Source organism: Capra hircus, chromosome 17, assembly GCF_001704415.2.
Source record: "Capra hircus breed San Clemente chromosome 17, ASM170441v1, whole genome shotgun sequence".
Lineage (NCBI taxonomy): Eukaryota > Metazoa > Chordata > Mammalia > Artiodactyla > Bovidae > Capra > Capra hircus.
In genome coordinates this window covers 17,062,993-17,086,335 of record NC_030824.1, presented here as the reverse complement: position 1 = coordinate 17,086,335, position 23,343 = coordinate 17,062,993, and the positions used below count along the sequence as shown (strand labels likewise).

General features: G+C 34.9%; 1 protein-coding gene and 1 pseudogene across 1 annotated transcript in view; both read left to right on the top strand.

Moving 5' to 3' along the window:
- IFT81 (intraflagellar transport 81) overlaps window positions 1-22,377 on the top strand; it is a 99,739-nt gene extending 77,362 nt beyond the window's left edge. Inside the window, exons 15-19 of the mRNA XM_005691425.3 lie at window positions 10,540-10,626; window positions 11,649-11,720; window positions 11,805-11,890; window positions 15,586-15,631; window positions 18,875-22,377. Of these exons, the coding sequence (XP_005691482.1) occupies window positions 10,540-10,626; window positions 11,649-11,720; window positions 11,805-11,890; window positions 15,586-15,631; window positions 18,875-19,057 (474 nt within the window). The 3' untranslated portion in view covers window positions 19,058-22,377. The remainder of the gene's footprint in view (window positions 1-10,539; window positions 10,627-11,648; window positions 11,721-11,804; window positions 11,891-15,585; window positions 15,632-18,874) is intronic.
- Window positions 6,891-7,519, top strand: LOC102174415 (annotated as a pseudogene).

Below are 23,343 nucleotides of genomic sequence, written 5' to 3'. Positions count from 1 at the left end.
GATGCCATCCAGCCATCTTATCCTCTGTCGTCCCCTTCTCCTCCTGCCCCCAATCCCTCCCAGCATCAGGGTCTTTTCCAATGAGTCAACTCTTCGCATGACATGGCCAAAATATTGGAATTTCAGCTTTAGCATCAGTCCTTCCAAAGAACACCCAGGACTGATCTCCTTTAGGATGGACTGGTTGGATCTCCTTGCAGTCCAAGGGACTCTCAAGAGTCTTCTCCAACACCACAGTTCAAAAGCATCAATTCTTCAGTGCTCAGCTTTCTTCACAGTCCAACTCGCATCCATACATGACCACTGGAAAAACCATAGCCTAGACTAGATGGACCTTCGTTGGCAAAGTAATATCTCAGCTTTTGAATATGCTATCTAGGTTGATCATAACTTTCCTTCCAAGGAGTAAGCGTCTTTTAATTTCATTGCTGCAGTCACCATCTGCAGTGATTTTGGAGCCCAAAAAAATAAAATCTGACACTGTTTCCACTGTTTCCCCATCTATTTCCCATTAAATGATGGGACCAGATGCCATGATCTTAGTTTTCTGAATGTTGAGCTTTAAGCCAACTTTTTCACTCTCCTCTTTCACTTTCATCAAGAGGCTTTAGTTCCTCTTCATTTTCTGCCATAAGGGTGGTATCATCTGTATATCTGAGGTTATTAATATTTCTCCCAGCAATCTTGATTCCAGCTTGTGCTTCATCCAGCCCAGCGTTTCTCATGATGTACTCTGCATAGAAGTTAAATAAGCAGGGTGACAATATACAGCCTTGACATTCTCCTTTTCCTATTTGGAACCAGTCTGTTGTTCCATGTCCAGTTCTAACTGTTGCTTCCTGACCTGGATACAGGTTTCTCAAGAGGCAGGTCAGGTGGTCTGGTATTCCCATCTCTTTCAGAATTTTCCACAGTTTGTTGTGATCCACACAGTCAAAGGCTTTGGCATCGTCAATAAAGCAGAAATAGATGTTTTTCTAGAACTCTCTTGCTTTTTCCATGATCCAGCAGATGTTGGCAATTTGATCTCTGGTTCCTCTGCCTTTTCTAAGACCAGCTTGAACATCTGGAAGTTCATGATTCACGTATTGCTGAAGCCTGGCTTGCAGAATTTTGAGCATTTTTTACTAGCGTGTGAGATGAGTGCAATTGTGCGGTAGTTGAGCATTCTTTGGCATTGCCTTTCTTTGGGATTGGAAAGAAAACTGACCTTTTCCAGTCCTGTGGCCACTGCTGAGTTTTCCAAAGTTGCTGGCAGATTGAGTGCAGCACTTTCATAGCATCATCTTTCAGGATCTGAAATAGCTCAACTGGAATTCTATCACCTCCACTAGCTTTGTTCGTGGCGATGCTTTAGCAATAGCAATGACTAATGTATAAGAACTGTTTTAAAAAGTTATTTATCATTATAACTATTAGCAATAGTTTTAAAGGAAGGAATACTATTGCCTTTCAAAAAAATTGATTTTCTCAGTTAAACCATATACTAGATTAAATTCTATAAAGTCATTTATTATAAAATATAACCAAAACGTGAAATTCATTTTTATGTGTTTTAACTGGATTTCTCTGTATGTCAAGTACTTCCTGCCTGTTCCATTTCAAAGAAATATAGCTATCTCACCACCATTCCCAGATAATACAGTTCTTCAGTTCTTAACATATTCATCAAATCAAAGGGGCACCGAAGTCCTGTAAGCTTTTCATCTCTGTCTTCTGCCATGTTGAAAAGTAATGGGGACAGTTTCAATTTTAGAAGATGGAAAGAGTTCTGTAGATAGATAGTGGTGATGGTTGTACAGCAGTGTGAATATATTTAATGCCACTGAACTGTGCACTTAAAAAGGGTTTAAGTGGGATATCCTTGGTGGTCCAGTAGATAAGAATCTGCCTTCCAATGCATGGGTGTGGGTTCAATCCCTGGTCGAGGAACTAAGATCCCACACGTGGCAGGGCAGCTAAGCCCGTGCACCACAACTAGAGAGGAGTCAGCTTGTCACAGCTGAGACCTAACACAGCCCAAAAATAATAAATAAGTATTTTTATTTATTCTGATTATTTTTATTTTATGAGTATTTTACCACAGTTTTAAAAGTCTTAAAAAAAGAAAAGAGTATAGAACTTACCCACGTTTTTATCAACCATTTGGTTTTTTTAAATGTTTGAGTTCAATGACCTTATTGAGTCCCTAATGTTCATCTTGTTTATCTCCATATGTCAATTCCTACATCCCTGTATAGTTTATTTTTACCCAGAAACCTTTTGTAATGAAAAGTATACTGAAAAAAAAGCTACTTCATTGACTTTGAGCTATTTCCAAATAGTAACTGAAATTCTTAATTGTTCTCTAGTTTGAATGGTATTTATTTTTAACTTGTATAAGTATATCTAACACTTGAAACTACATGGATATATTATCATTTTTTAAATAATTTAATTTCTTTCTTTATAGCTGTGCTGGGTCTTCATTGTGAACTGGCTTTCTCTAGTTGTGGTGGGAGGGCTTCTCATTGTGGTGGCTCCTCTTGCTGCTGAGCACCGGCTCTAGGGAGCACAGGTTTCAGTAGCTGCAGCTTGTGGGTTCAGCAGTTGTGACTCCCAGGCTCTAGAGCACAGGCTCAACAGTTGTGACACACGTGCTTAGTTGCTCTGCAGCAAGTGGGATCTTCCTGGATCAGGAATTCAACCTGTGTCTCCTGTATTGGTAGGCAAATTCTTTACCACTGAGATACCAGGGAAGCCCCTCTCATATTGTTAAAGTGCAGGAGTACTTAAAAAATACTTTACACTTCTTGTTTTAATGGACAACTCTCAAAATTTAGGAAAGTTTACAGTGAAGTATTAATACATTTCCCTTCTTTTGTATTTGCATTTTGTTATAAATTGAATATTCATAATCATTTGAAAATTGGAGCGTCACAACTTAAGATGTACAACTTATATTTATCTAAATCTTTTATAATTATCTGGAATTAGCTAGCATCTTGAAGTTTCATGTTTGTTTTATAGAAGCTGTTCCTTAAATTATATGTAATTAAATGGCATAATACATGTAATTGCTAAAGCTAAAATACTTGTTTTAGAGTATATAATATGGTAATTATTGATTTCACTGAAATATTTCTTATTGATTGTTTTTTCTTATAGAAGTAAAACCATGCTCTTGGCAAGAATTCAAACTCTAAAGAATTATTTAAGGGAAAGAATTGAAATTATTTCTCTCTCTACATCCCACCCCCAGCACACTCCCTAGAAATAATGTTAACAGCTCTTTGTGTATTTTCTAGAAATTTTCTGAAAATTAATGAATAGGTAATTATTTATTGGCTTCCTGAAGTTTGCTCTCCACACCTTTGTTCTACTGTCTTAGAAAAATACAAAGGCTTTTTGGGGTGAGGGGGCAGAAGTCAACTCTGACGTATTAATGTCTTCTTCCTTTTGTTTTCATTGTACCTGCTATCCTTTTGCCCATCTTTTGCTTTCAACTTTTAAAAAGTTGCTTTGTTTTAGGTATGTCTCTGAATAGATCTTGAATTGTGTTTTGTTATATGATATAATCTGACAGGTTTATTTTAATAAATAAGTTTAGCCAGTTCATATTTATTGATATGCAAACATATTTGGTCTTTGTGTACTTTATTATGTTTTGCTTCTGACTTTATAGCCTATAAAAATAAATTCATCTGCTCATACTCTGTCTCTGTCTCTCTCTCATATTTTCTGGCTTGTGGTTTTGCTCTACTGGTTGTATCTGTAATGCCGCCATTAATATTTCATTACTTTGATAGTATCTATTAATTCCCACTATGAGTAATGATGAAATTGATATTTTTCCTCTAAACTTCTTCCCTCTCCTTTAGCACCTCATTTTGGTCATTTGTCTTTCTTACTGTTTGCCTTTATACATGTAATATGCTTATACTATGACTTGATTCATCAGCTTTAAATTATATCTGTTGCCCTTCCCTTACCATCCCCAGCAATGGAAAACCGCTTACTGAGGAAACCAGCTTACTCATTCTACCTTCCACCTTCTTTTTCCCTTCCCCTCCCTGCAGATTTTACGTATCATGTCTACATTGTCAGAGTGTATTACATTTACTTTCTGTTCTGTTATACTAGTTTTCCCTTTTGGCTTTAGTATTATACCTGTACTTGTTAGACTCAGTGCTCATTACTAATCCTCTCACTACCCATTCTCCTACTTTTTATTGTCTCTCATTTGTTTTCTAATAGAGTCCTCAAAGCTTAGAAGAACAATATTCCCTGATGAGTTCTTAGGTTTCTAGAGTTTGTTGCCTTAAATATTTCAATCACTGCTTGATTGGGCATAAAAATCATTACATCATGCTTTCTTTCCTTGAGTATTGTTAAAGAGTAGCTCCATAGTCTTCAGGAGTTCAGGGTGGCCATGGAGGGAGCTGAAGCCAACATAATTTTTTTAATGACTTGATCTGAAAAAAAATATATTTTCCAGTTGTTGAGCACTGAGTTCTCCATGTGTTTATCAGATCAAGGTTCTTGAATGTGCCTGTTCAGAAATTCCTGGTGAATAGGGACTTTTGGTGTAATGGATGTAGAGTTTAAGTTTTGCAAGATAAAAAGAGTTTTGGAGATTGGTTGTACAATAATGTGAACGTTTTAATACTTCTGAACTGCAGCCTTAAAAATAGTTAAAATAGTTAAGTTTTAGCTTATATGTATTTTACCACAATTTAGAAAAAGATTCCTGGTTTAAAAAAAATACTTCCTGGTAAATTATTCATTTTATCATTATTTTATGACTCAATTCCTTGCAGTGCTTTTTTGTCTAAGGGTCTTATTTTGTTTGCTATTAATATAAGTGTGCCAGCTTTCTTATGTTTAGTATTGCTTGGTATGTCTTTCTTTAATTTCAGCTGTCTGCATCCTTATTTTGTCCTACATATGTCTCTTAAATATCATATAGGGGATTTCATGTAGATATAGTTTCTTACATCCAGTTTGAGAACTTGTCTTTTAATTAGTGAGTTTAGTCCTGTTTATATTTTCTCTTATTATTGATACATTGAAATTTATTTATGTTTTGCACACCCTATTGACTATGCTTTTCCTATGGTTTCTTTTTCTACTTTCCATTGTACCAATCCTGTTTTCTTTATCTTCTTTTTCCCCTTTATTTCCTTTTCTACTCCTGTTCTGGTATTGTTTACTCTTATATTTTTAGCACATTTTTCTTGCCTAAAGTTAGTCAGCTGAACAATTGTTAATCTCCTGAACAATACAAGGGCCTCAGAATGATTTCATACCCTCTCTTGCCTTACACATGTGTTCTTATCCTCTGGTATTTAATTTCCATTTTATTTCTTCAACTCTAAAAGTGGTTGTCATGGTAGTCATTACTGTTATAATAATTACTACTTCACACAGTCATTTCCTGTTTAGATTTACCCACATATTTAGGAATTCTTACCATTGCCTCATGTACTTTATTCCTTACTTCTGGATTCAGTTTCCTTCTTCCTGAAATGAAATTTCCTTGTTTTGTTTTCTTTTAGTAGTTCTCTCAGTAAAGAATCATTGCCAAAAGTAAACCATCTTTGTTTTTCCTCTTCAATAGTCACTTGGTCAGAAAAAACTATTTTCATTGCTTTCTCTTTTCTCTTGTCGTGTTGAAGGATATGCTATTCATTTAATTCTCATTTCTTTTTAGGTAATATCTTCCCTACAACTGGTTTCAATTTTTGTTCTTATATTCACTAGTTTGTTTTAGACTCCACATATAAGTAATATCATATAGTGTTTGTCTTTCTCTTTTTGACTTATTTCAATAAGCGTAATACCCTCCAGGTTCATCATGTTGTTGTAAATGGCAAAATTTCTTTGTTTTTAATGACTGAGTAGTATTCCATAGTGTGTGTGTGTATGTGTGTATCTTACATCTTCTTATTCCATTCATCTCTTGATGGACATTTTGGTTGCTTGCATATCTTGGCTATTATAAATAATACTACTGTGAACATTGGCGTGCATATATCTTTTCAAATTAATGTTTTTGTTTTCTTTGGATATATACTCAGAAATGGAATTGCTGGATTATATGGTGGTTCTGTTTTTAGTGTTTTGAGGAACCTCCACACTATTTTCCATGGTAGCTGCATCAATTTACATTCTCACCAAATGTGTACAAGGATTCCCTTTTCTCCACATCCTCATGAATAACAAATTATTTGTGGTCTTTTTTGGTGATAGCCATTCTGACAGGTGTAAAGTGATATCTCATTGTGGTTTTGATTTGTATTTCTCTGATGGTTAATGGTGATGAGCATCTTTTCATGTGCTGTTGACCATCTGTATGTCTTTGGTAAAAACCTGACTCTTCAGGTCTTCTATTTTTTAACTGGGCCTTTTTTTTTTTTTTGATACTGAGTTGTATGAGCTATTTATATATTTTGGATATTACCTTTTATCACCAATAAATTTAAAAATATTTTCTGCCACTCAGTAGGTTATCTTTTGTTTTGCTGATGGTTTCCTTTGCTATGAAAATGATATTAAATTTAATTAAGTTCCATTTGTTCATTTTTGCCTTTGTTACCTTTGTTTGCCTTTGTTGCCTTTGTTACCTTTGTAGCTTCCCTGGTGGCTTAGATGGTAAAGCGTCTGTCTGCAATGCGGGAGACCTGGGTTAGATCCCTGGGTTGGGAAGATCCCCTGGAAAAGGAAATGGCAATCCATTCCAGTACTATTGCTTGGAAAATCCCGTGGACAGAGGAGCTTGGTAGGCTACAGTCCATGGGGCCGCAAAGAGTCGGACACAACTGAGCGACTTCACTTTCACTTTCACCTTTGTTTTAGGAGACAGATCCAAAAAATATTGCTATGATTTATTAATGTCAGAAAGTATTCTACCGCTCTTTGCCGCATCTACTGAGAAAATGAAGACCATTCTCAGCAATCAGACTGTCGACATCCCAGAAAATGTCGACATTAACTTGAAGGGACGGACAGTTATTGTGAAGAGCCCCAGAGGCACCCTACGGACGGACTTCAATCACATCAATGTAGAACTCAGTCTCCTTGGAAAGAAAAGGAAGAGGCTCCGTGTTGACAAATAGTGGGGAAACAGAAAGGAACTGGCCACTGTTCACACAATCTGTAGTCACGTACAGAACATGATCAAGGGTGTTACAGTGGGCTTCCATTACAAGATGAGGTCAGTGTATGCCCACTTCCCCATCAACGCTGTTATTCAGGAGAATGGTTCTCTTGTGGAAATCCAAAATTTTTGGGGTGAAAAATATATACGCAGGGTTTGAATGAGGCCAGGGGTTGCCTGTTCAGTATCTCAAGCCCAGAAAGATGAGTTGATTCTTGAAGGAAATGACATTGAACTTGTGTCAAATTCAGCTGCTTTGATTCAGCAAGCCACCACAATTAAAAACAAGGATATCAGAAAATTTTTGGATGGTATCTATGTTTCTGAAAAAGGAACAGTTCAGCAGGCTGATGAATAAGATCTCAGTGATCCTGCTGCAGATGGGATAGCAGATGGTTCTATGGACTCAGTTGTGATCTTTTAAAGAGGCAATAAAAACTCTTGATTTGAGATTTTTAAAAAAAAGTATTCTACCTATGTTTTCTAAGTTTTATGATTTCTTACATTTAGGTCTTTAATCCATTTTGAGTTTATTTTTGTACATGATGTGAGAAAATGTTCTAATTTCATTCTTTTACATGTAGTTGTCCAGTTTTCCCAGCACCGCTTATTGAAGAGACTGTCTTTTCTCCATTGTATATTCTTGTTTTCTTTGTCATAGATTAATTGACCATAAGTGTGTGGGTTTATTTCTGGGCTTTTTTTCTGTTCCATTGATCTATGTGTCTCTCCTTGGTGCCAACATCATACTGTTTTGATTACTGTAGTTTTGTAGTATAGTCTGAGGTCAGGGCATATGGTACTTCCAGCTATGTTCTACATTCTGAAGATTGTTTTGGCTGTTCAGAGTCTTTTGTGTTTCCATGAAAGTTTTATAATTATTTGTTCTAGTGCTGTGAAAAGTACCATTGGTATTTTGATAGGGATTCCCTTGAATCTATAGATAGTTTTAGTATTTTTATCTTTGTCGGTGGTGGTGTCCCATTTCACTGACATAATCTAAGTATAGATTTAGTGTTATTTGCTCTGCTACAATTCATGCTTTTTGTCTCTCATTAATTCTGGACATATTCTACATGTCTTCAAATATTCTCTCCCCTGGTCTTTCTGGTCTGTTCTTCAGCAATTCTGTTAGATGTATGTTAGATGTATTTATTCTGTTCTCTGTTGTTTAACCTCATTTTCATATTTTCATCTCTTTGTCTCTTTGTGATGAATTTTTGATAATTTCTTTAGCTCTGTTTTCTAACTCATTCTATCTCCTGAGCTAATCTTATATTTATGTTGCCTACTTAGTTTTAATTTCAGTGACTTCTTTTTCATTTTTGTCTGTTTTTTTACTCACTGTACCTTTTTCAGTCTTTTGTTTTCAGTTCCTCCTTTAATAAAATGTTAAGTATACTTATTTAATAGATTTATTTCTAGTATTCTCCTGCTAGAGGAGGTTTACTCCTACTGTTTTATATCTTCTAATTCTCACTCATAATGGATTGATTATTCCCTGCATATTTATAGTTTTGGATTGTGAGCTTACCTTTAGTAGGGTTTTGTCTCTTGAATCCTGGCAGCTAGGATGGAGGGTGTGTCCCTCCAGGGTGTTTTTGCTGTTGTTCTGCTTGTATTCTCTGTTCTGAATGTCACAAGTTTGGAGCTAATTTTGAGTTAATGTCTCAGCTTGGAAGTTCTTAGGTCACAGACACAGGGTAAGTCCAAATCCCAAACTTGCTGAGGACAGGCACCTTTGTTCCATCTCCTTCTGAAGCAACATAGCTACATTTACTGATCGGTTTTCCATCAGACTCACAGACAAAAAAAGTCTTTCATCTACTATAGTATCTTCATCTCATTTACAGGCCCAACAGCTACCCAAGTACATAGCCTCTGTTGCCCCTTCTCCTATTTGGTGTGTATGTGACTGTCAACCACGAGAGCCTCAGATGTCTGTAGGTCACTTTGATACATAAAAACCATGGCATCTTTTTCCCACCAATCTTTTATACTTTGCTAGTCACCCCAACCCAGATGCAATCCCATCCAGCAATAGAAGCACCACACAACATTACCCAGTAATGTTAACTCTCTTGTTCCCAAGGAAACTGTGCTATGTAAAACCAAGGTCATTCCCAGGCTGGCCTGGTGTTAACCCTTTACTCACAGATTTCAAGGTCTTTTGCCCTGCCTAGCCATTCTAATCATTCTGTTATCAAGATTGACTCCCAACTCCCTTCACCAAGGGTATCCACAGGCTGTCATCCTTTGTTTCTAACTCTGGTAATTCGTTTTACTTCCTTGAGAGTTCAGTTAGCTCTCGATTTGAAAGGATGCTTACCCTACCTTATTAAGCATTTGTTGATACTTTTAGCATTTCTAGGTGTTGGTAGCAAATTTTCAGATTATCTGCTTCAAAATATTATTGGAGAAGGAAATGGCAACCCACTCCAGTGTTCTTGCCTGGAGAATCCCAGGGGCGGGGAAGTCTGGTGGGCTGCCGTCTATGGGGTCGCACAGAGTCGGACACAACTGAAGTTACTTAGCAGCAGCAGCAGCAGCTTCAAAATATTACATTAGAAAAAATATTACATTAGAAACTACTCAAACAGCCTGAGTTCAAATTCTAACACCTCTTTCCAGCCATATAATCTTTTGCAAGATACTTGTCCTCTGTGAATTTTCTCTAAAGCACAATGTGGGGATATTAGTATTTACCTTAAGAGGTTGTTGTGAGATTTAGTTATTGTCAAGGGTAAAGCTCAAACGCCCTTAACATGGTTTACAAAGTTCTGATCAGGCCTCTGCCAAAGTCTCCAGCCCCTTCTCACACTTCCTAGATGTGCTCCAGTATAATAAACTACTTACACATCCTGAATTGTCCTTCTCTCTAATCTTCCAAGACTTCATACATAGTGTTCCTTTTTTCTGAACACTCTCCTCCTTGTCTGTCTCCTAGTCTGTCTAACTATTCTTACTAATCCTTGGTACCTCAGCTTAGATATCAGTTTCTCCAGGAAGTTGTCCCTGCTGATCCCCAAGCCTGGGTTAAGTCCAATGAGAGTTGCATGTGCTCCTGTAACACCTTGCATTTGTCTCTCGTAGCACTCAGCCTGTTTACTTGTCTGAGCGTTACTTGAAAGGAAGGATTTTTGACTCTTTTGTTCACTCTTGTATCCCCAGCTTCTAACAGAGAGCCTGGCACACAACTCAATTCATGGCAGCTATTCTTTTTATCAGCACCTTCATCTGTCATAATGCTCAAATATCTTGTTGTTGTATAAATAACTCATTAGTATGCCAAGAAGCTTAGAGTTAAGTTACAAGACTGACAAGGTCATATATTGTTTCAGAGTCACCTTCTAGGCCTTCTTTTTTTTTATTTATTCAATCAATCACCCTTTTCATACTAGGAGTTAACCCAAGAGTGTGATGAAAAGAAATCCCAGTATGATAGCTGTGCTGCAGGCCTTGAAAGCAATCGGTCCAAATTAGAACAGGTAAGGAGATAGTTCTTATTTTAACAACCTAGCAGAAACTGACTTTGTATGCATATTTCCACTACACCAATGTCAAAAGATTCCCAGATCTTTGCCCTCATGCCTTGAGTCTGTCTACCAAGTTGCAGAGATTTTTATTTCTTCAAACTTGATGTACACACCCTAAATTCTCCATCTGCACCCCTACTGCCAGAGTCCAGGCCCCATCATGTGTTTCCTTGACTACCACAGTAACCTACAACCTCCTCTCCCCTTCCACACTTGCCTTTCCCTAAGGTTTATTCTCCATAGAGCAGCCAAAGAAACCGGTACAACACTTAAACTACCTTCTACCGGCTTCCTGTTGCACTTAAAATCTAACTTCAGAACTTTGGTTTTCAAGACCCTACCTGCTCCACGAACTTCATATCCACATGCTCTCCTCCTCACCTACAGACCCCAGACATAGTAGCCTTCTTCTTGTACTTCAAACAGGCCAAGCTTGTTTTCTCCTCAGGGGCAGATTTGCATATATTTTTCTCTCTCTGGGATACTCTACCACCAGCTCTTTGCCTTTCTCTCTCTTTTTCTTTCACCATTTTAGGTCTCAGCCTAAATGTTACCGCCTCCTAGAGATCTTCTCTAATCACCTGTCTAACTTCGCCCAATCAGTACCCCTATCACATTGTACTGCAGAATTTTCTTCATAGCACTTACCCCATCTGCAACTGCCTTCAGTACACATTTCCTTGTTTATATCTGTCTCCTCTACTTGAATGAGAGCAGGGACCTGTCTTGTTCACTTCTCTGTCCCCAGCACCTAGCACAGAGCTAGGCACACAGTAGTTACTTAATAACTGAACTTATAGGTTGTAGAGTGGTATGCATGTCTCTAGAAAAGATTGCAACCTAGTCTGATACAATAAAGTTTTGGTGCAGAAGAGGAAATACTCTGATAGTATTTCTTTTGTTGTGCATTTGGTTATCCTTTCTGTATCTAATTATTATTTCGATAATATTGCCCATTTAAAATTATCTTTTAGGAAGTCAGAGGGCTCCGTGAGGAGTGTCTTCAAGAAGAAAGTAGATACCATTATATAAACTGTATGATTAAGGTAAGACAAAGAAAATTGGATCAGAAACTTTTCTGAGATTTTTCTGTATCAAGGACTTAACCAGAACATAGTCTTTCCACTTAGAACCTAGAAGTACAACTTCGTCGTGCTACTGATGAAATGAAGGCATATGTCTCCTCTGATCAACAAGAAAAAAGAAAAGCAATTAGGCAAGTAATTTTGTTGTTTTTATATTGAGTTACTTAATGTTTTCATCTATAGAAGATAAGATGGAATTATACAGAGTACCTAAATAAGCAAACAGTAAGATATTATTTAGAATTAAATCTTGTTGAACATCCTCTGGGTAGTCCAGTCCTCCTGACTAAGTAAGAATACATATAATTTTTCTTGCTTGCTTGCTTACTTTTTATTGTGACAAAAGACATAACATAAAATTTGCCATTTTAACCATTTTTAAGTGTATAATCAGTTGTATTCATTACATTCAAAATATTATGTAACCATCACTATAGATTACCAAAACATTTTCATCACCTGAAACAGAAACTCTTATAGCCATTAAGCCACTTAATCCCCATTACCCCCTCCTCAGGAATATGTTGAGCTTCCCAGGTGGTGCAGTGGTAAACAATCTGCCAGCCAATGCAGGGGACTCAAGAGACGTAGGTTTGATCCCTGGGTTGGGAAGATCCCTTGGAGTAGGAAATGACAACCCAGTCCAGTGTTCTTGCCTGGAGAATTCCATGGACAGAGGAACCTGGAAGGCTATAGTCCATGGGGTCACAAAGAGTCAGACACAGCTGAGTATGTATGCATGTAGCATTACGTATTATTTCATGGTTGCTTTTTTATAAGCACTAAATTTGGTCTATTTTTAAAGTCCCACGTAGCCTGGACTCTGGTTATTGGTGTGCTCATTGTTGCAGTGTGAGCAGCTGCACTTCAGCTAGAAATTCTATGATTGCAGAGTGCCAGCCTTTGAAACGAAGAATGTATAAATACTACTAGGCCTAATATGGTGATTTTTTTCTTTTTGTAATTCTAGCATACTATAACATAATAAATGCTGCCTTAAAAATACATTTATAGTTGAATTGCTAGCTTTGAAAAAAATATGCAGTAGTGAACAAGATAAACTTTCTTTGCCCTTAATCACAATTCAAATGCTTTGCTTTTACCATTCAGTAAGAACTCAAATGAAGTGTAGGATTCACATTTATTCAAGAGTGCAGTTGAGATTTTTAGTAGCTTATACATTGATATTCATGACTCAATAGACATGAGTTTGAGCAAACTCCAGGAGATAGTGAAATGGGAAAACCTGGCATGCTGCAATGCATGGGGTCACAAAGAGTCCGACATGTCTTAGCAAGTGAACAACAACAGTACATTGGTATTATAAAAAGGAATCTAAGAAGTAGAATGTTTTGCAGAGTCTAAATTTCTTTATATAATGCAAGCCAGGCTGAAAACATCCTATAAATAGGATATTATTTTTAATGCTCTAGCATATTAAACATACTGAATGTATTTATTCAAATTATTTTATTGCATGTAAATTTTGCTCACTAAATCTATATAGTCGATACTAATGTTCACTAATGTGAGAAGTAATTTTGTTCTTGAAAAATAAAAGTTTTAGAAATTGTTTCTTTTCTTCCAAAGTTATCAATGCAATTAATGAAGAAGGAAGAAGGAAACATTGCTCCTGAGCTATTGGTTTTCTGATCTGTTTTCTAGATATTCCTCTTCATCGTTTTTATTTATTTAATTTTTTGGCCACACAGTGCACCATGTGGGATCTTAGTTTCCCAACTAGGGATAGAACCAATGCCCCCTGTGTTGGGAGTGAGAAGTCTTAACCACTGGACTTCCAAGGAGATTTCCATTATTTTAAAAATCATTGTAAATCTTTACCATTCCTCAGTTTTCCAATAGAAAAATATTGCACCCTGACTAGAGAAGTACATGATAAGAATATTTAGGAATAAAATGGAGTTATACTCTAAACTCACTGATACATATGTAAAATTTATTACTAGTGTAGACACAATATTTTTTATGTCATTTCATTTTCTACTTTTATGGTACTTTCTGGTAAGGCCAAAGTTCTAAGAAATTAGCTTGTTTTTGAAAGATCACTTGTAAAATGTAATTTTATTTAAAGAGGCAGCATGTTATATATCAAAGTTCTAGAAAGGGACTCAATAAAATTTTGTTTCTAACCTGATTTTTCCAGTTCCTAGTTTTGTGATCTTGGATATATCACTTTTTCATCTATAAAATAAAGAGAACAATATTTGCCATAGGAGCTCAAGTTCAATGTAATGTTTGCAGCAGTATTTTGGAAATGATATAGTATGAGTTCCTGAAGAGTGAGGACCTTGTCTGTCCCTGTTTTCTTCTTGAAATCCCAGGACATACTTGGTATAGAACAGGTGCTCTGTAATTACTACTTGAGTAAATCAATTGAATAAAATTACATATTAGTGTTATGAGCATGCACCTATTGATTTCTTGATAAAATAGAAATGGAAATCCTAAAACAATTTGGACATTCCTCAGACCTGGGGTAATAAATGAATTATTTAAAGTTCTCTTAATTATAATCATACATTATTCTGAGTAATATGTCATTTATATCCTCTGAGCTGTTTTTCACTGGAGAGCTAGAAAAGCAAACACTGACTTAGTGTCTCACAAATTTTATGGGCAAAATGAAGGTTCATCCAGACTGGGTCTGTTCCCTTTAGCTTTTATCCTTGTGCACAGATTCTACCCTCACTTCATCTCTGTAAGGACTTCGGGTACTTCTGATCGCCTTTCTTTCTGTTCTAAAGATGTTAACCTCCCTTTTTTACACAAATGCAAATCTTTCTTCACTTAACCTGCTAGAGTTTGTCTTTGTGGTTTATGATTTCTTAGATTCCCAATTTTGTGTTATGTAATTTCTTCTTGAGTACTGCTGTGTAGCTTTTCACAGAAATACAGTCTTTTTCCATACAAATTTGAGGTCTAAAGTTTCTCTTCTTATCATTGGTTCCATTGTCTTCATTCTTCAGTTTTTGTCCTTAACACTTTAAATCTTACTTTTTGTCTTAAAATATAATTATACTTTTGTTTAAAAATACCATATGATATTATTTATATTTTTTACATTAAAAATTTATAATTTTTTAGCTTACAAAAGAAATATTTATAAAAATAAAAAGTAACCATTATCAAGTATAGTGCACAAAAATTAAATGTTATCTACATTGCCATACCTCATTTATCTAGAATTCTGTCCAGTTTAGTATTTATAAATCTACCTCATTCTTTTTTTACAACTCTGTATTATTCTTTTGAATGGATGTACCATAATTTATTTAAACATTTCCCCATCTATCAACATTTAGTTGATTGTAGATTTTTACTACAGTAAGCAATGGTGAAGTGAATAGTCTTTGCTTTTATTTTTATTAAGTTTTAAGAGTTTTTCTGTAGGAAGGCTTCGTAGAAGTTGGATTGGAGGGTTAGATGATATTTATTGTGGTTTGTTTTTTGTGTGTTTTTTTTTTTGGTTTGTTATTTTTTTAATGTGTATCCTCTCTCTTTTCTGCAAGCCTCTTCCAAAAAAGTGTAATTTAAGCAAATGTATTGCTATTGTTTTAAGTGTAGATTAACCACAAATAGTACTTAATTTCTTACATGATATTTTGCCTTTTTTTTTACTTATATCATTGTTTATTAGATGAACTAAAGATTAGAAAAGGGAGTATTTGATAATGGGTTTCATTCTGACTCTAGTACTCTAAACTGTATTAGCTAATATATTTAGATAGATATGTTGATATAATTTAGTTGTATGATCAAATCAATTGAAGTAAATGTAAACTATATCATTATATTGACTCCCTAGGGAACAATATACCAAAAATATTGCTGAACAGGAAAATCTTGGAAAGGTAAGAATATTTGTTTGTTTTTTAATGTGTGCATAATTCAGGTTTACAGGACATGGTTATGTCATTGTCAGTTTTTTTTAAGGTTATAGGGGAAATTAGAACTTTCTTACTCTCTTTGAAAAATGAAGACTCTTCCTTAGAAATTTATTTTTATAAAAGTGAAGGCACATAGATTTTGGGGGAAAGGGAGAAATCTAGTTTTAAATAAAAAGTTCATACATAACAAAATGCCACATGTAATGAATGAACTACAAGTTTCACATTATTCCCAGGTATCTCTGTTTATAAGATAAGTATAAACTTACTCATTTATTTTATTTAATAAGCACAAAGCTCTTACTATGAGCCAGGGCCTGGTCTAAGTCCTTTACAAACATTGACTCAGTTAAAAATAATCAAAAAACTTTTCTTAAGATATTCACTCCCTACCTGCCAGTCTTATATGAGGACTACTAAAAATAGGAGTGTATGATTAAGCTTTGTTTTTTCAGTTCCCTGAGACACTCCTAGTGGAAGAGGTGGTAGGGGCCTTGACCATCAGGATGTAAATGACTAACTGATTTCTCTAACTGATTCTAATCTTCAATGATTTTAAGACCATGTTATATAGTGAATGCTAACCATGCTTCACTATACACCATTTTATCTGTTTCTTACTGAGTTTCACTACTGAAAATTGAAGTTTCCTCTTAGTTTTTCTAATAGGAGTGTCTAGTTTGTATTATCATTTGTTAGGAATTGTTAGCTGCAGTTTTTCTTTTAAAATACTAACTATATGTCAGTGTTTCATTTCAGTGGTCAAATATTATTGAGTCTGCAGCCTGGAAATGATTTTATATAAAGATAGGCTTTTCTGTTCTGAAAGTAAAAATTAACAGTAGGGCTTTACTTCAATCAATACATTGTACAGTTTAGCTACTGGATACTTTCATGTTCAAATGTATGTATTTGAATCAAGTTGTACACACATTTATACAGTATTTTAACTAGAGATTTTGGGGGCTTTAGGATTTAGTATGATTGTCAATAATAGACTTTCATCCAGATATTTTTTAAGTGAAGTAATGTGCTTTTTCATATGAAAATATTCCTCCACTTCATTTGTTTAGTATCTGAATGGATGTTGTATATAGAGAAATATTTGCCAAACCTTGAATCCTTTCATAGACTCAAACTTAATGGCTAAATATGATTATTTTTTCCCCACCCAGTGTAGTGTTTTATTATACTGCAAGATTTGAGGGGAAAGCAGTAGCAACATTCTGACATCAAGCATGTTTGAGCAAAATGAGCCATTGATTAGCTCATGCCCTGATTGTCTGGCTGTATCACTTAAGAAAGAAAGCTTATTGATCCTCTCACTATTAGAATAGATCTAAATTTTCAAAGCAAACACAGAATATACCTAGGCTTTCAAACTGACAATAGCGTAAGTCTTCCAAACCAGCAGACTGGACATCCACAGACCTCCTCAGGCCAGCTTGAGTTTCTGAAATTAGACCAAGCTATAGTGCTACAATTCACACTATCGTATACTAGACTTTGCCTTACCAAGTGCCGTGGAATATGATGCTCAAAGTTGTAACTTTCCCCCTCCTGTACCACCTCTTCCTTTTAAGAACAATGAAATCTGTGACAAATATTTTTTGTGCATTACAACTATCCATAAAATAAATCTGTAGTACATGACAGTAACATTAAAAATAAATTATAAAGTCAGTTGTATTCATAAAGTTAAAGGTTTCAAACACATATGGTTATGAAGCAAATTAAATTTAATATTTTTGATACAGACAATGCCTGCATTCTGTCTTTGGTTCTTTAAATAGCTTTTATTGGTTGTTAGGATTTTTGAAAAAGAAATTATTCCAATAATATAAGAAAAGTTACAGTTAAGTAGTACCTTAATCTTAAAATCATGTTCAATACTCTTAAAACTCTTGATCTGACTTACTACTTTTGTTTTAGTTTATAAGGATAAAAATATTTGTTGTAAGATACTTTATTTGTAACATGAGTTAAGTAGATGTATTTGCATGCCAGGCATTGTGTCAAAAATTTGCTGTTTATATTTAAATTATATTTTCTTCATTCTGTTTTGTTTTGCTGTCTGCTGTTAACTTTGCTTTTCTTAGCCATAGGTGGGAAGGGCAGTCTTTAATAAGCATTTTGAATCTGGCCTCAGTTTAGTTTAGCCTCTTATTTGGGCAAGTACCGACCACCAGCCTTCTCACTTGTGTCCTTAGATCAACTGTTAGATCAATCCTGCATACTAAAAGAGGAAAAGATGGGGATGTTCCCATGTAATCTTTGCTTGTTTTTCTGCCCTTCTTGGTGATTTTGGACAGTCTGTGTCAGTGAGTGTATTTCTGTTACTCTCTGCTTCCTTATTGTGCTGTCTTCTCTGTTTTTCTCTTCTTTCCTTCCTACTTTTCTTTCCTCTCATTGTCTCTCTGACTTTGTGCGATCTTTTCTTGGTCACTCTTCTTTGATTTGCCATAACACAGAGCCAAAGAACAGTTCGCAGTTTACTGAAAAATGTTCCTATTCCTGTTTATAATTTTAGTCAGTAAGTAGAACAGTATTGGAAGGTGGAACTATATATGTAGGCTATTAGTAACAAAAATAATTCTGATAAGGATCTGAGCCTTTTAAAAATATCACTGGACTTTCTCCTTGAAGAATAGTTGCATACAATTTGATTTATTTGGGCATAGAGCATACCCTTAGAGTATACTGATTTAGGAAAGAATATAATATTTAATAATAATAACATATATAACACATGATAGTTTGTAATTATTTCTATATCTATTGTCATGTGAAAAAAATAGTATTATAAAGCAGATACTTTTATAATTACTCCTATTATTAACCTTAATTGACAGTTGAACAAACTACAGTCCAGAGAAATTGTCTTCCTTATGGCTAGTGACAAAGCCAAGGTTGGAACTCAAGTCTTCTGACTTCCAAAATCTGCATTTTTTATATACCATGATACTGCTCCACTTTCCTGATTTCCCTTATTTTCCCCTTCTTTTCTATTTTTCTGTTCTTTTTAGCTTCAGGTTGTCTTAGATCTATGGTAAATTTAATTAACTTTTATCATCTTAGCTTTCATATATCATCTGGTTTAGCTATTATTTATCAGATGTACAAAGCATACCATATTCTTCTGATTAGAGCAGTAGAAGTAAATCCCTATATGATATTTAATTATTCTTATTTTTTTTTTAATGCTAGAAACTCCGGGAAAAACAAAAAGCTGTACGAGAAAGTCATGGTCCAAATATGAAACAAGCAAAAATGTGGCATGATTTTGAACAATTGATGGAATGTAAGAAACAGTGCTTTCTGAAACAACAAACCCAAACTTCCATTGGTCAGGTAATTCAGGAGGGAGGAGAGGACCGGCTGATACTCTGAGTTCATTTGCCATTGTTAGGGGCGTTAGTTGATGCTGCTAGCTATAAGCAAAATCCCATGGTGTATTTCTTTTTTTTTTTTTAAGTGATTTGTTCAACATTTTGCTTTCAGATTAGCCATTCTCTATTAAGTTTTCATGGAAAATAATGCTAAGGTAGATTTAGGTTTTAAAAGTTTCTAATATGAAAAAGAGGCTTTTATTATTTCGCTTAGTTTATACATCAGTGGCGTCTTCTGTTTTATAAGACAAGAGACTGAGTTTACTATCTGTAAATGTAAACACATGTCCATTAAGAAACATGTAAGTTTTTGTTTGAACATAATAACCCAGTGGCTTAATGTTTTTCTTAATCTTTTTTTAACTTTAGAGAAATCTTTTAGGAACTAATATCTCTTGTTTTGAAGAAACATTTATCTGAAGTTCAGCAATTCCTACAGTTTCACTTCAGTTTCTTTTTCTTCTGTACAATTCAAGAACATTTAATATTTTGAATCACATATTTGTTCTATTTGTATTGTTTAAAGGCAAATAAAACTTGGTGCACATATCATGGCTATTTAAAATTTATATAGTATAAATTTTAATCTTTTTAAAGTAAGTATTCATGTATAGTACTGTACTAAATTTAAGATTATTGCTTATTTTCACCAAAAATCTAACACAATAGGTTCTGGGCATTATTATTTTAAATATAAGAAACTGTCAAAGTGCCTCCAATCTCTGCTTCATTTGGACAAGGTATCTGAAGATGTCTTTAATTTTTCCTTAAAGATACTAAATTCATATGCCACCCTTTACTTCATTTCAGTTTCAATATACTTTTCAAATTTTCTTTATTTTAGACTTGAAAACTCAGATTTCAAATGGTTAGCATGTCCTTCTTGGGTTCGTTCTTCTTAGCTTTCCTGGAGAAAACAAAGCAAAAACATTTTGATGAAAAAAATTGTTTCCACCCTTGCAAAATATACAAACTTGATTAATGGCCTTGGGTGTCTGTTCCCAAATGTGTCCTACCCTTTTTTTGTCTTTCTTGATAATTAGAGAATTTCATTAGCATGGAAATTACTTACATTTCTAGGAGCTATCGCCAGAATAGATAGGATCCATCTGAGTATGGAAGAGCTTACCAGGAAAGTATAGAAAGAAACTTCTTTTAACATATTGTAAGAAAAAAAAAGAGAAGTATTTCAGTGTTATTAAGTGCTTTGGATCTGATCCTCAGCTTACTTTAACTACTTATTTGGACAAATATCAGTTATCAGAATTCTCACTTGGCCCTTAGATCAACTATTGGATCAACCATGTACTAAAAGAGCAAAGACTGTGTTCAGTGTGTAGAAACAAACCCTTACTAATTCAATAATCAGTTTTGGGACATTGTATTTGTTCAGAGTTGGCTACTGGCTTGTTATTTTTAAGCCAGTAGTAAGTGATGTTCCTTTTAGAGTATGAATTCCTTTAAAAATATTTGAAAAAGACTAGATGCCCTTCCCAGAAACAGCATTTTATTCCCCAAAGGAATGCCAATTTGTAAGACTATTAAGCCTAGTGACTAGTTTTTTCAGTCTTTGCTATCTTTGGTGCTCTTAATTTTTTAAATTGTTAGCAAGAGATACGTCAAGGAATGCTTATAATTCTGATTTGATTACTGCTTGCTTTCATTCCACACAGAAAGAGTTATGTGGATTAAACACTAAGGCAGCTCCAAAATTATTTTATTCACTGAAGCAGAACATCATTACTACTTCAAGAAAAGCAAATTGAAAAAAAGGCCTAAAAGTGCAAAGCTATTTATAGTTTTTATGTAACATTGGACATTTAGTAACATAGCTTAATGGGTTTTATACAGTGACTCCACTCATTTTATGATTTGATTGGAACAGTAAAAAGCTTTGACTAACTCTGACAGTTTTTGACAGGTGGCACTTACAAAAGAAGAGCTTATTACATTTTTCCTTCAGGATTGATACTTTAGCTGGCTAATTGATGAGAATGCCTAATCATTTTAGAAAATAATCTCATCTTCCACATGATGACCCAAATTAAGGAAAAAAATGTAGCCTGTGAAATCTACTTCTTTGTTCACAGATTTTCTCCTACTAGGACCCAGTATTGCCAGCTGTTTCAAAAAGCCACTGCCTATCTTGTTTCCTGTATTAGTTAAGGAAAAATATAACTTTAAAGGTTGTCCTTTAAGAAGAATTTTATAATATAAAATTTTATAGAATTTTATAATATAATGTCTTTTCTGTTATAAATCTGTTAATAACTGAATCTAAGGTCATGTGTTTTCCAGGTCTAGAAAGTGTTAGCAGAATTACCTTAGAGCATTGTTCAGAGGCATATGGAAATTAAACCAACTCTCAGGAAATTGTAGAATATTTAACTTTCTTCTTTAGACTAATATTTTATATCATATTGCTTTAATGCAGTGGACAGCAGCAATGAAAGAAACCATTTCATTAAACTATCACGTAATTAGTTTATATAACATATATAATTTGGGGGGAAAATTTTTAAGCTCTGTGAATTTTCCAGGTGTCTTTCTTAAATTTTTAGGCTAAACATGATACAGAGTACGTTTTGGTAATTTGAGTAAGAGACTGAATATGTTCCTTAAACTAAAAATACTAAAAATATATGTACAAATGGGGAAATTGCCAAAGCTGCATTTACAAAAGCAGCAATCAAATTTGTATTGAAAAAATGACTTTGTAGGGATATGATATATAGAAACCTCCTTGTCTTACACAGGCTTTCACCCAGTATTAGTGACTAATGAGTGTGAATCTAAGACTTGTTTCTACAAAAGGTTCTAGGAGCTTACATCATTCCTCTTGCTTGGCACCAAGGAGTGTTTAGCCTTAGGGAGTGAGTAACAGCACCCTGATGATTAACTTTCATTAAACTTGGTTATTTCAATAACTTCTCCATTGTTGTAGTAAAGGTGAGATCTAGATTATATATACAATGAATCCTTCTCTTTTAAACAATCCATGGCAGCCAGGAGAGAAAGTTGCACTTTTATTAAATATGTGATTGCTTCCCTACTCAGGAGAACTGCTGGCCTGAGCTCCTCCTTCCTTTCTTTTTAATGAGAGCAGTTTAGTTAGAGCAATTTGATGTGTGGCAGCCAGGCATAAGGTGAATGTTTTGTCTGGGGAAGATAGAGAGAGATTGTTTAAAGTTATGTGTCTATTTTCAATCTTGGACCTTTCTGTCTTAAGATAGTCTTAAAAAGAAAATATTGTCTGTAACTGTCATTTAGTTTCATCCAATCCTTGCAAAAGAAATAAAAAACTAAAAAACTAAATCCAAACAAACATTTTTTTTTTAAGACTTGGACAAATGTGTTTTCTGCTCCCATGCTCCCTCTTTTGGCAAACTGTAAGTACTGTCTCAGCGAACAGCGATAATTTCACAATTTCCTCTCTAGAATTGCTGAGACTTGAGTCACCAAACGTGGTTCACTGCTGTGGAAATGCATTGTTCAGAAGACAGAAAGAAATTTAAGCTTTCTGCTTTTCTGTGACAGTATTTGTTTCCGCCTCAGTTCAGAGTATGAACTGCAGGTTCTTGGCAAGACTGCCGCTTAACATTGCATGTGAGAACCTGGTGAATAGGCAGAGAATTTTGGAGCTTGAAAGGAACCTCAGAATGATTCATATGGTCATTCATTAAATTGGGACCTTTGAGGGATCTCTTTCAGCCTCTCTCAGTGCAGAAATCAGGACAGGAGTGCTTGTGGCAAATGGCTTTCCAGCCTCGGTAGAGTAACCGCAATGCAGTTCACTCCTCATGAGGGAGCCGGTCCCACAAAGACTGATTGGTTTATTGGTTCTAGAAGCAAAGCCAACTTACAGAGGAAGGGAAATTTCTTTAAACAGCAGTTCGGCAAAGCCAGATTGAACAAATTTTGCTCCCTGAAAAAAATTTTACTTCAGGGGAGTCATATTATTGTGGTTATTATAATAATCAGAATCGTGAGAAAGATGAAAACAATAATATGCTAGCAGCTAGTCCATTAGTAAGCACTGATTATGTACCAGACACCGTCCTAAGTCCTTTATGTGTATGAACCAGTGTAACTCTCAAAATAACCCTATGAGATGGATACCATTATCCTCGCTTTATAAATGGAAAAACTGAGGCACAGAAAGGCTTTTACAGTATTACACAGCTAATAACTGTAGCAGGTGGAGCCAGGGTCCAAAACCTGTGCTCTTAACTACTGTGCTGTCCTGCAATGTGACCCATAGTTGTATATATCCATAAAGGTTGCTGT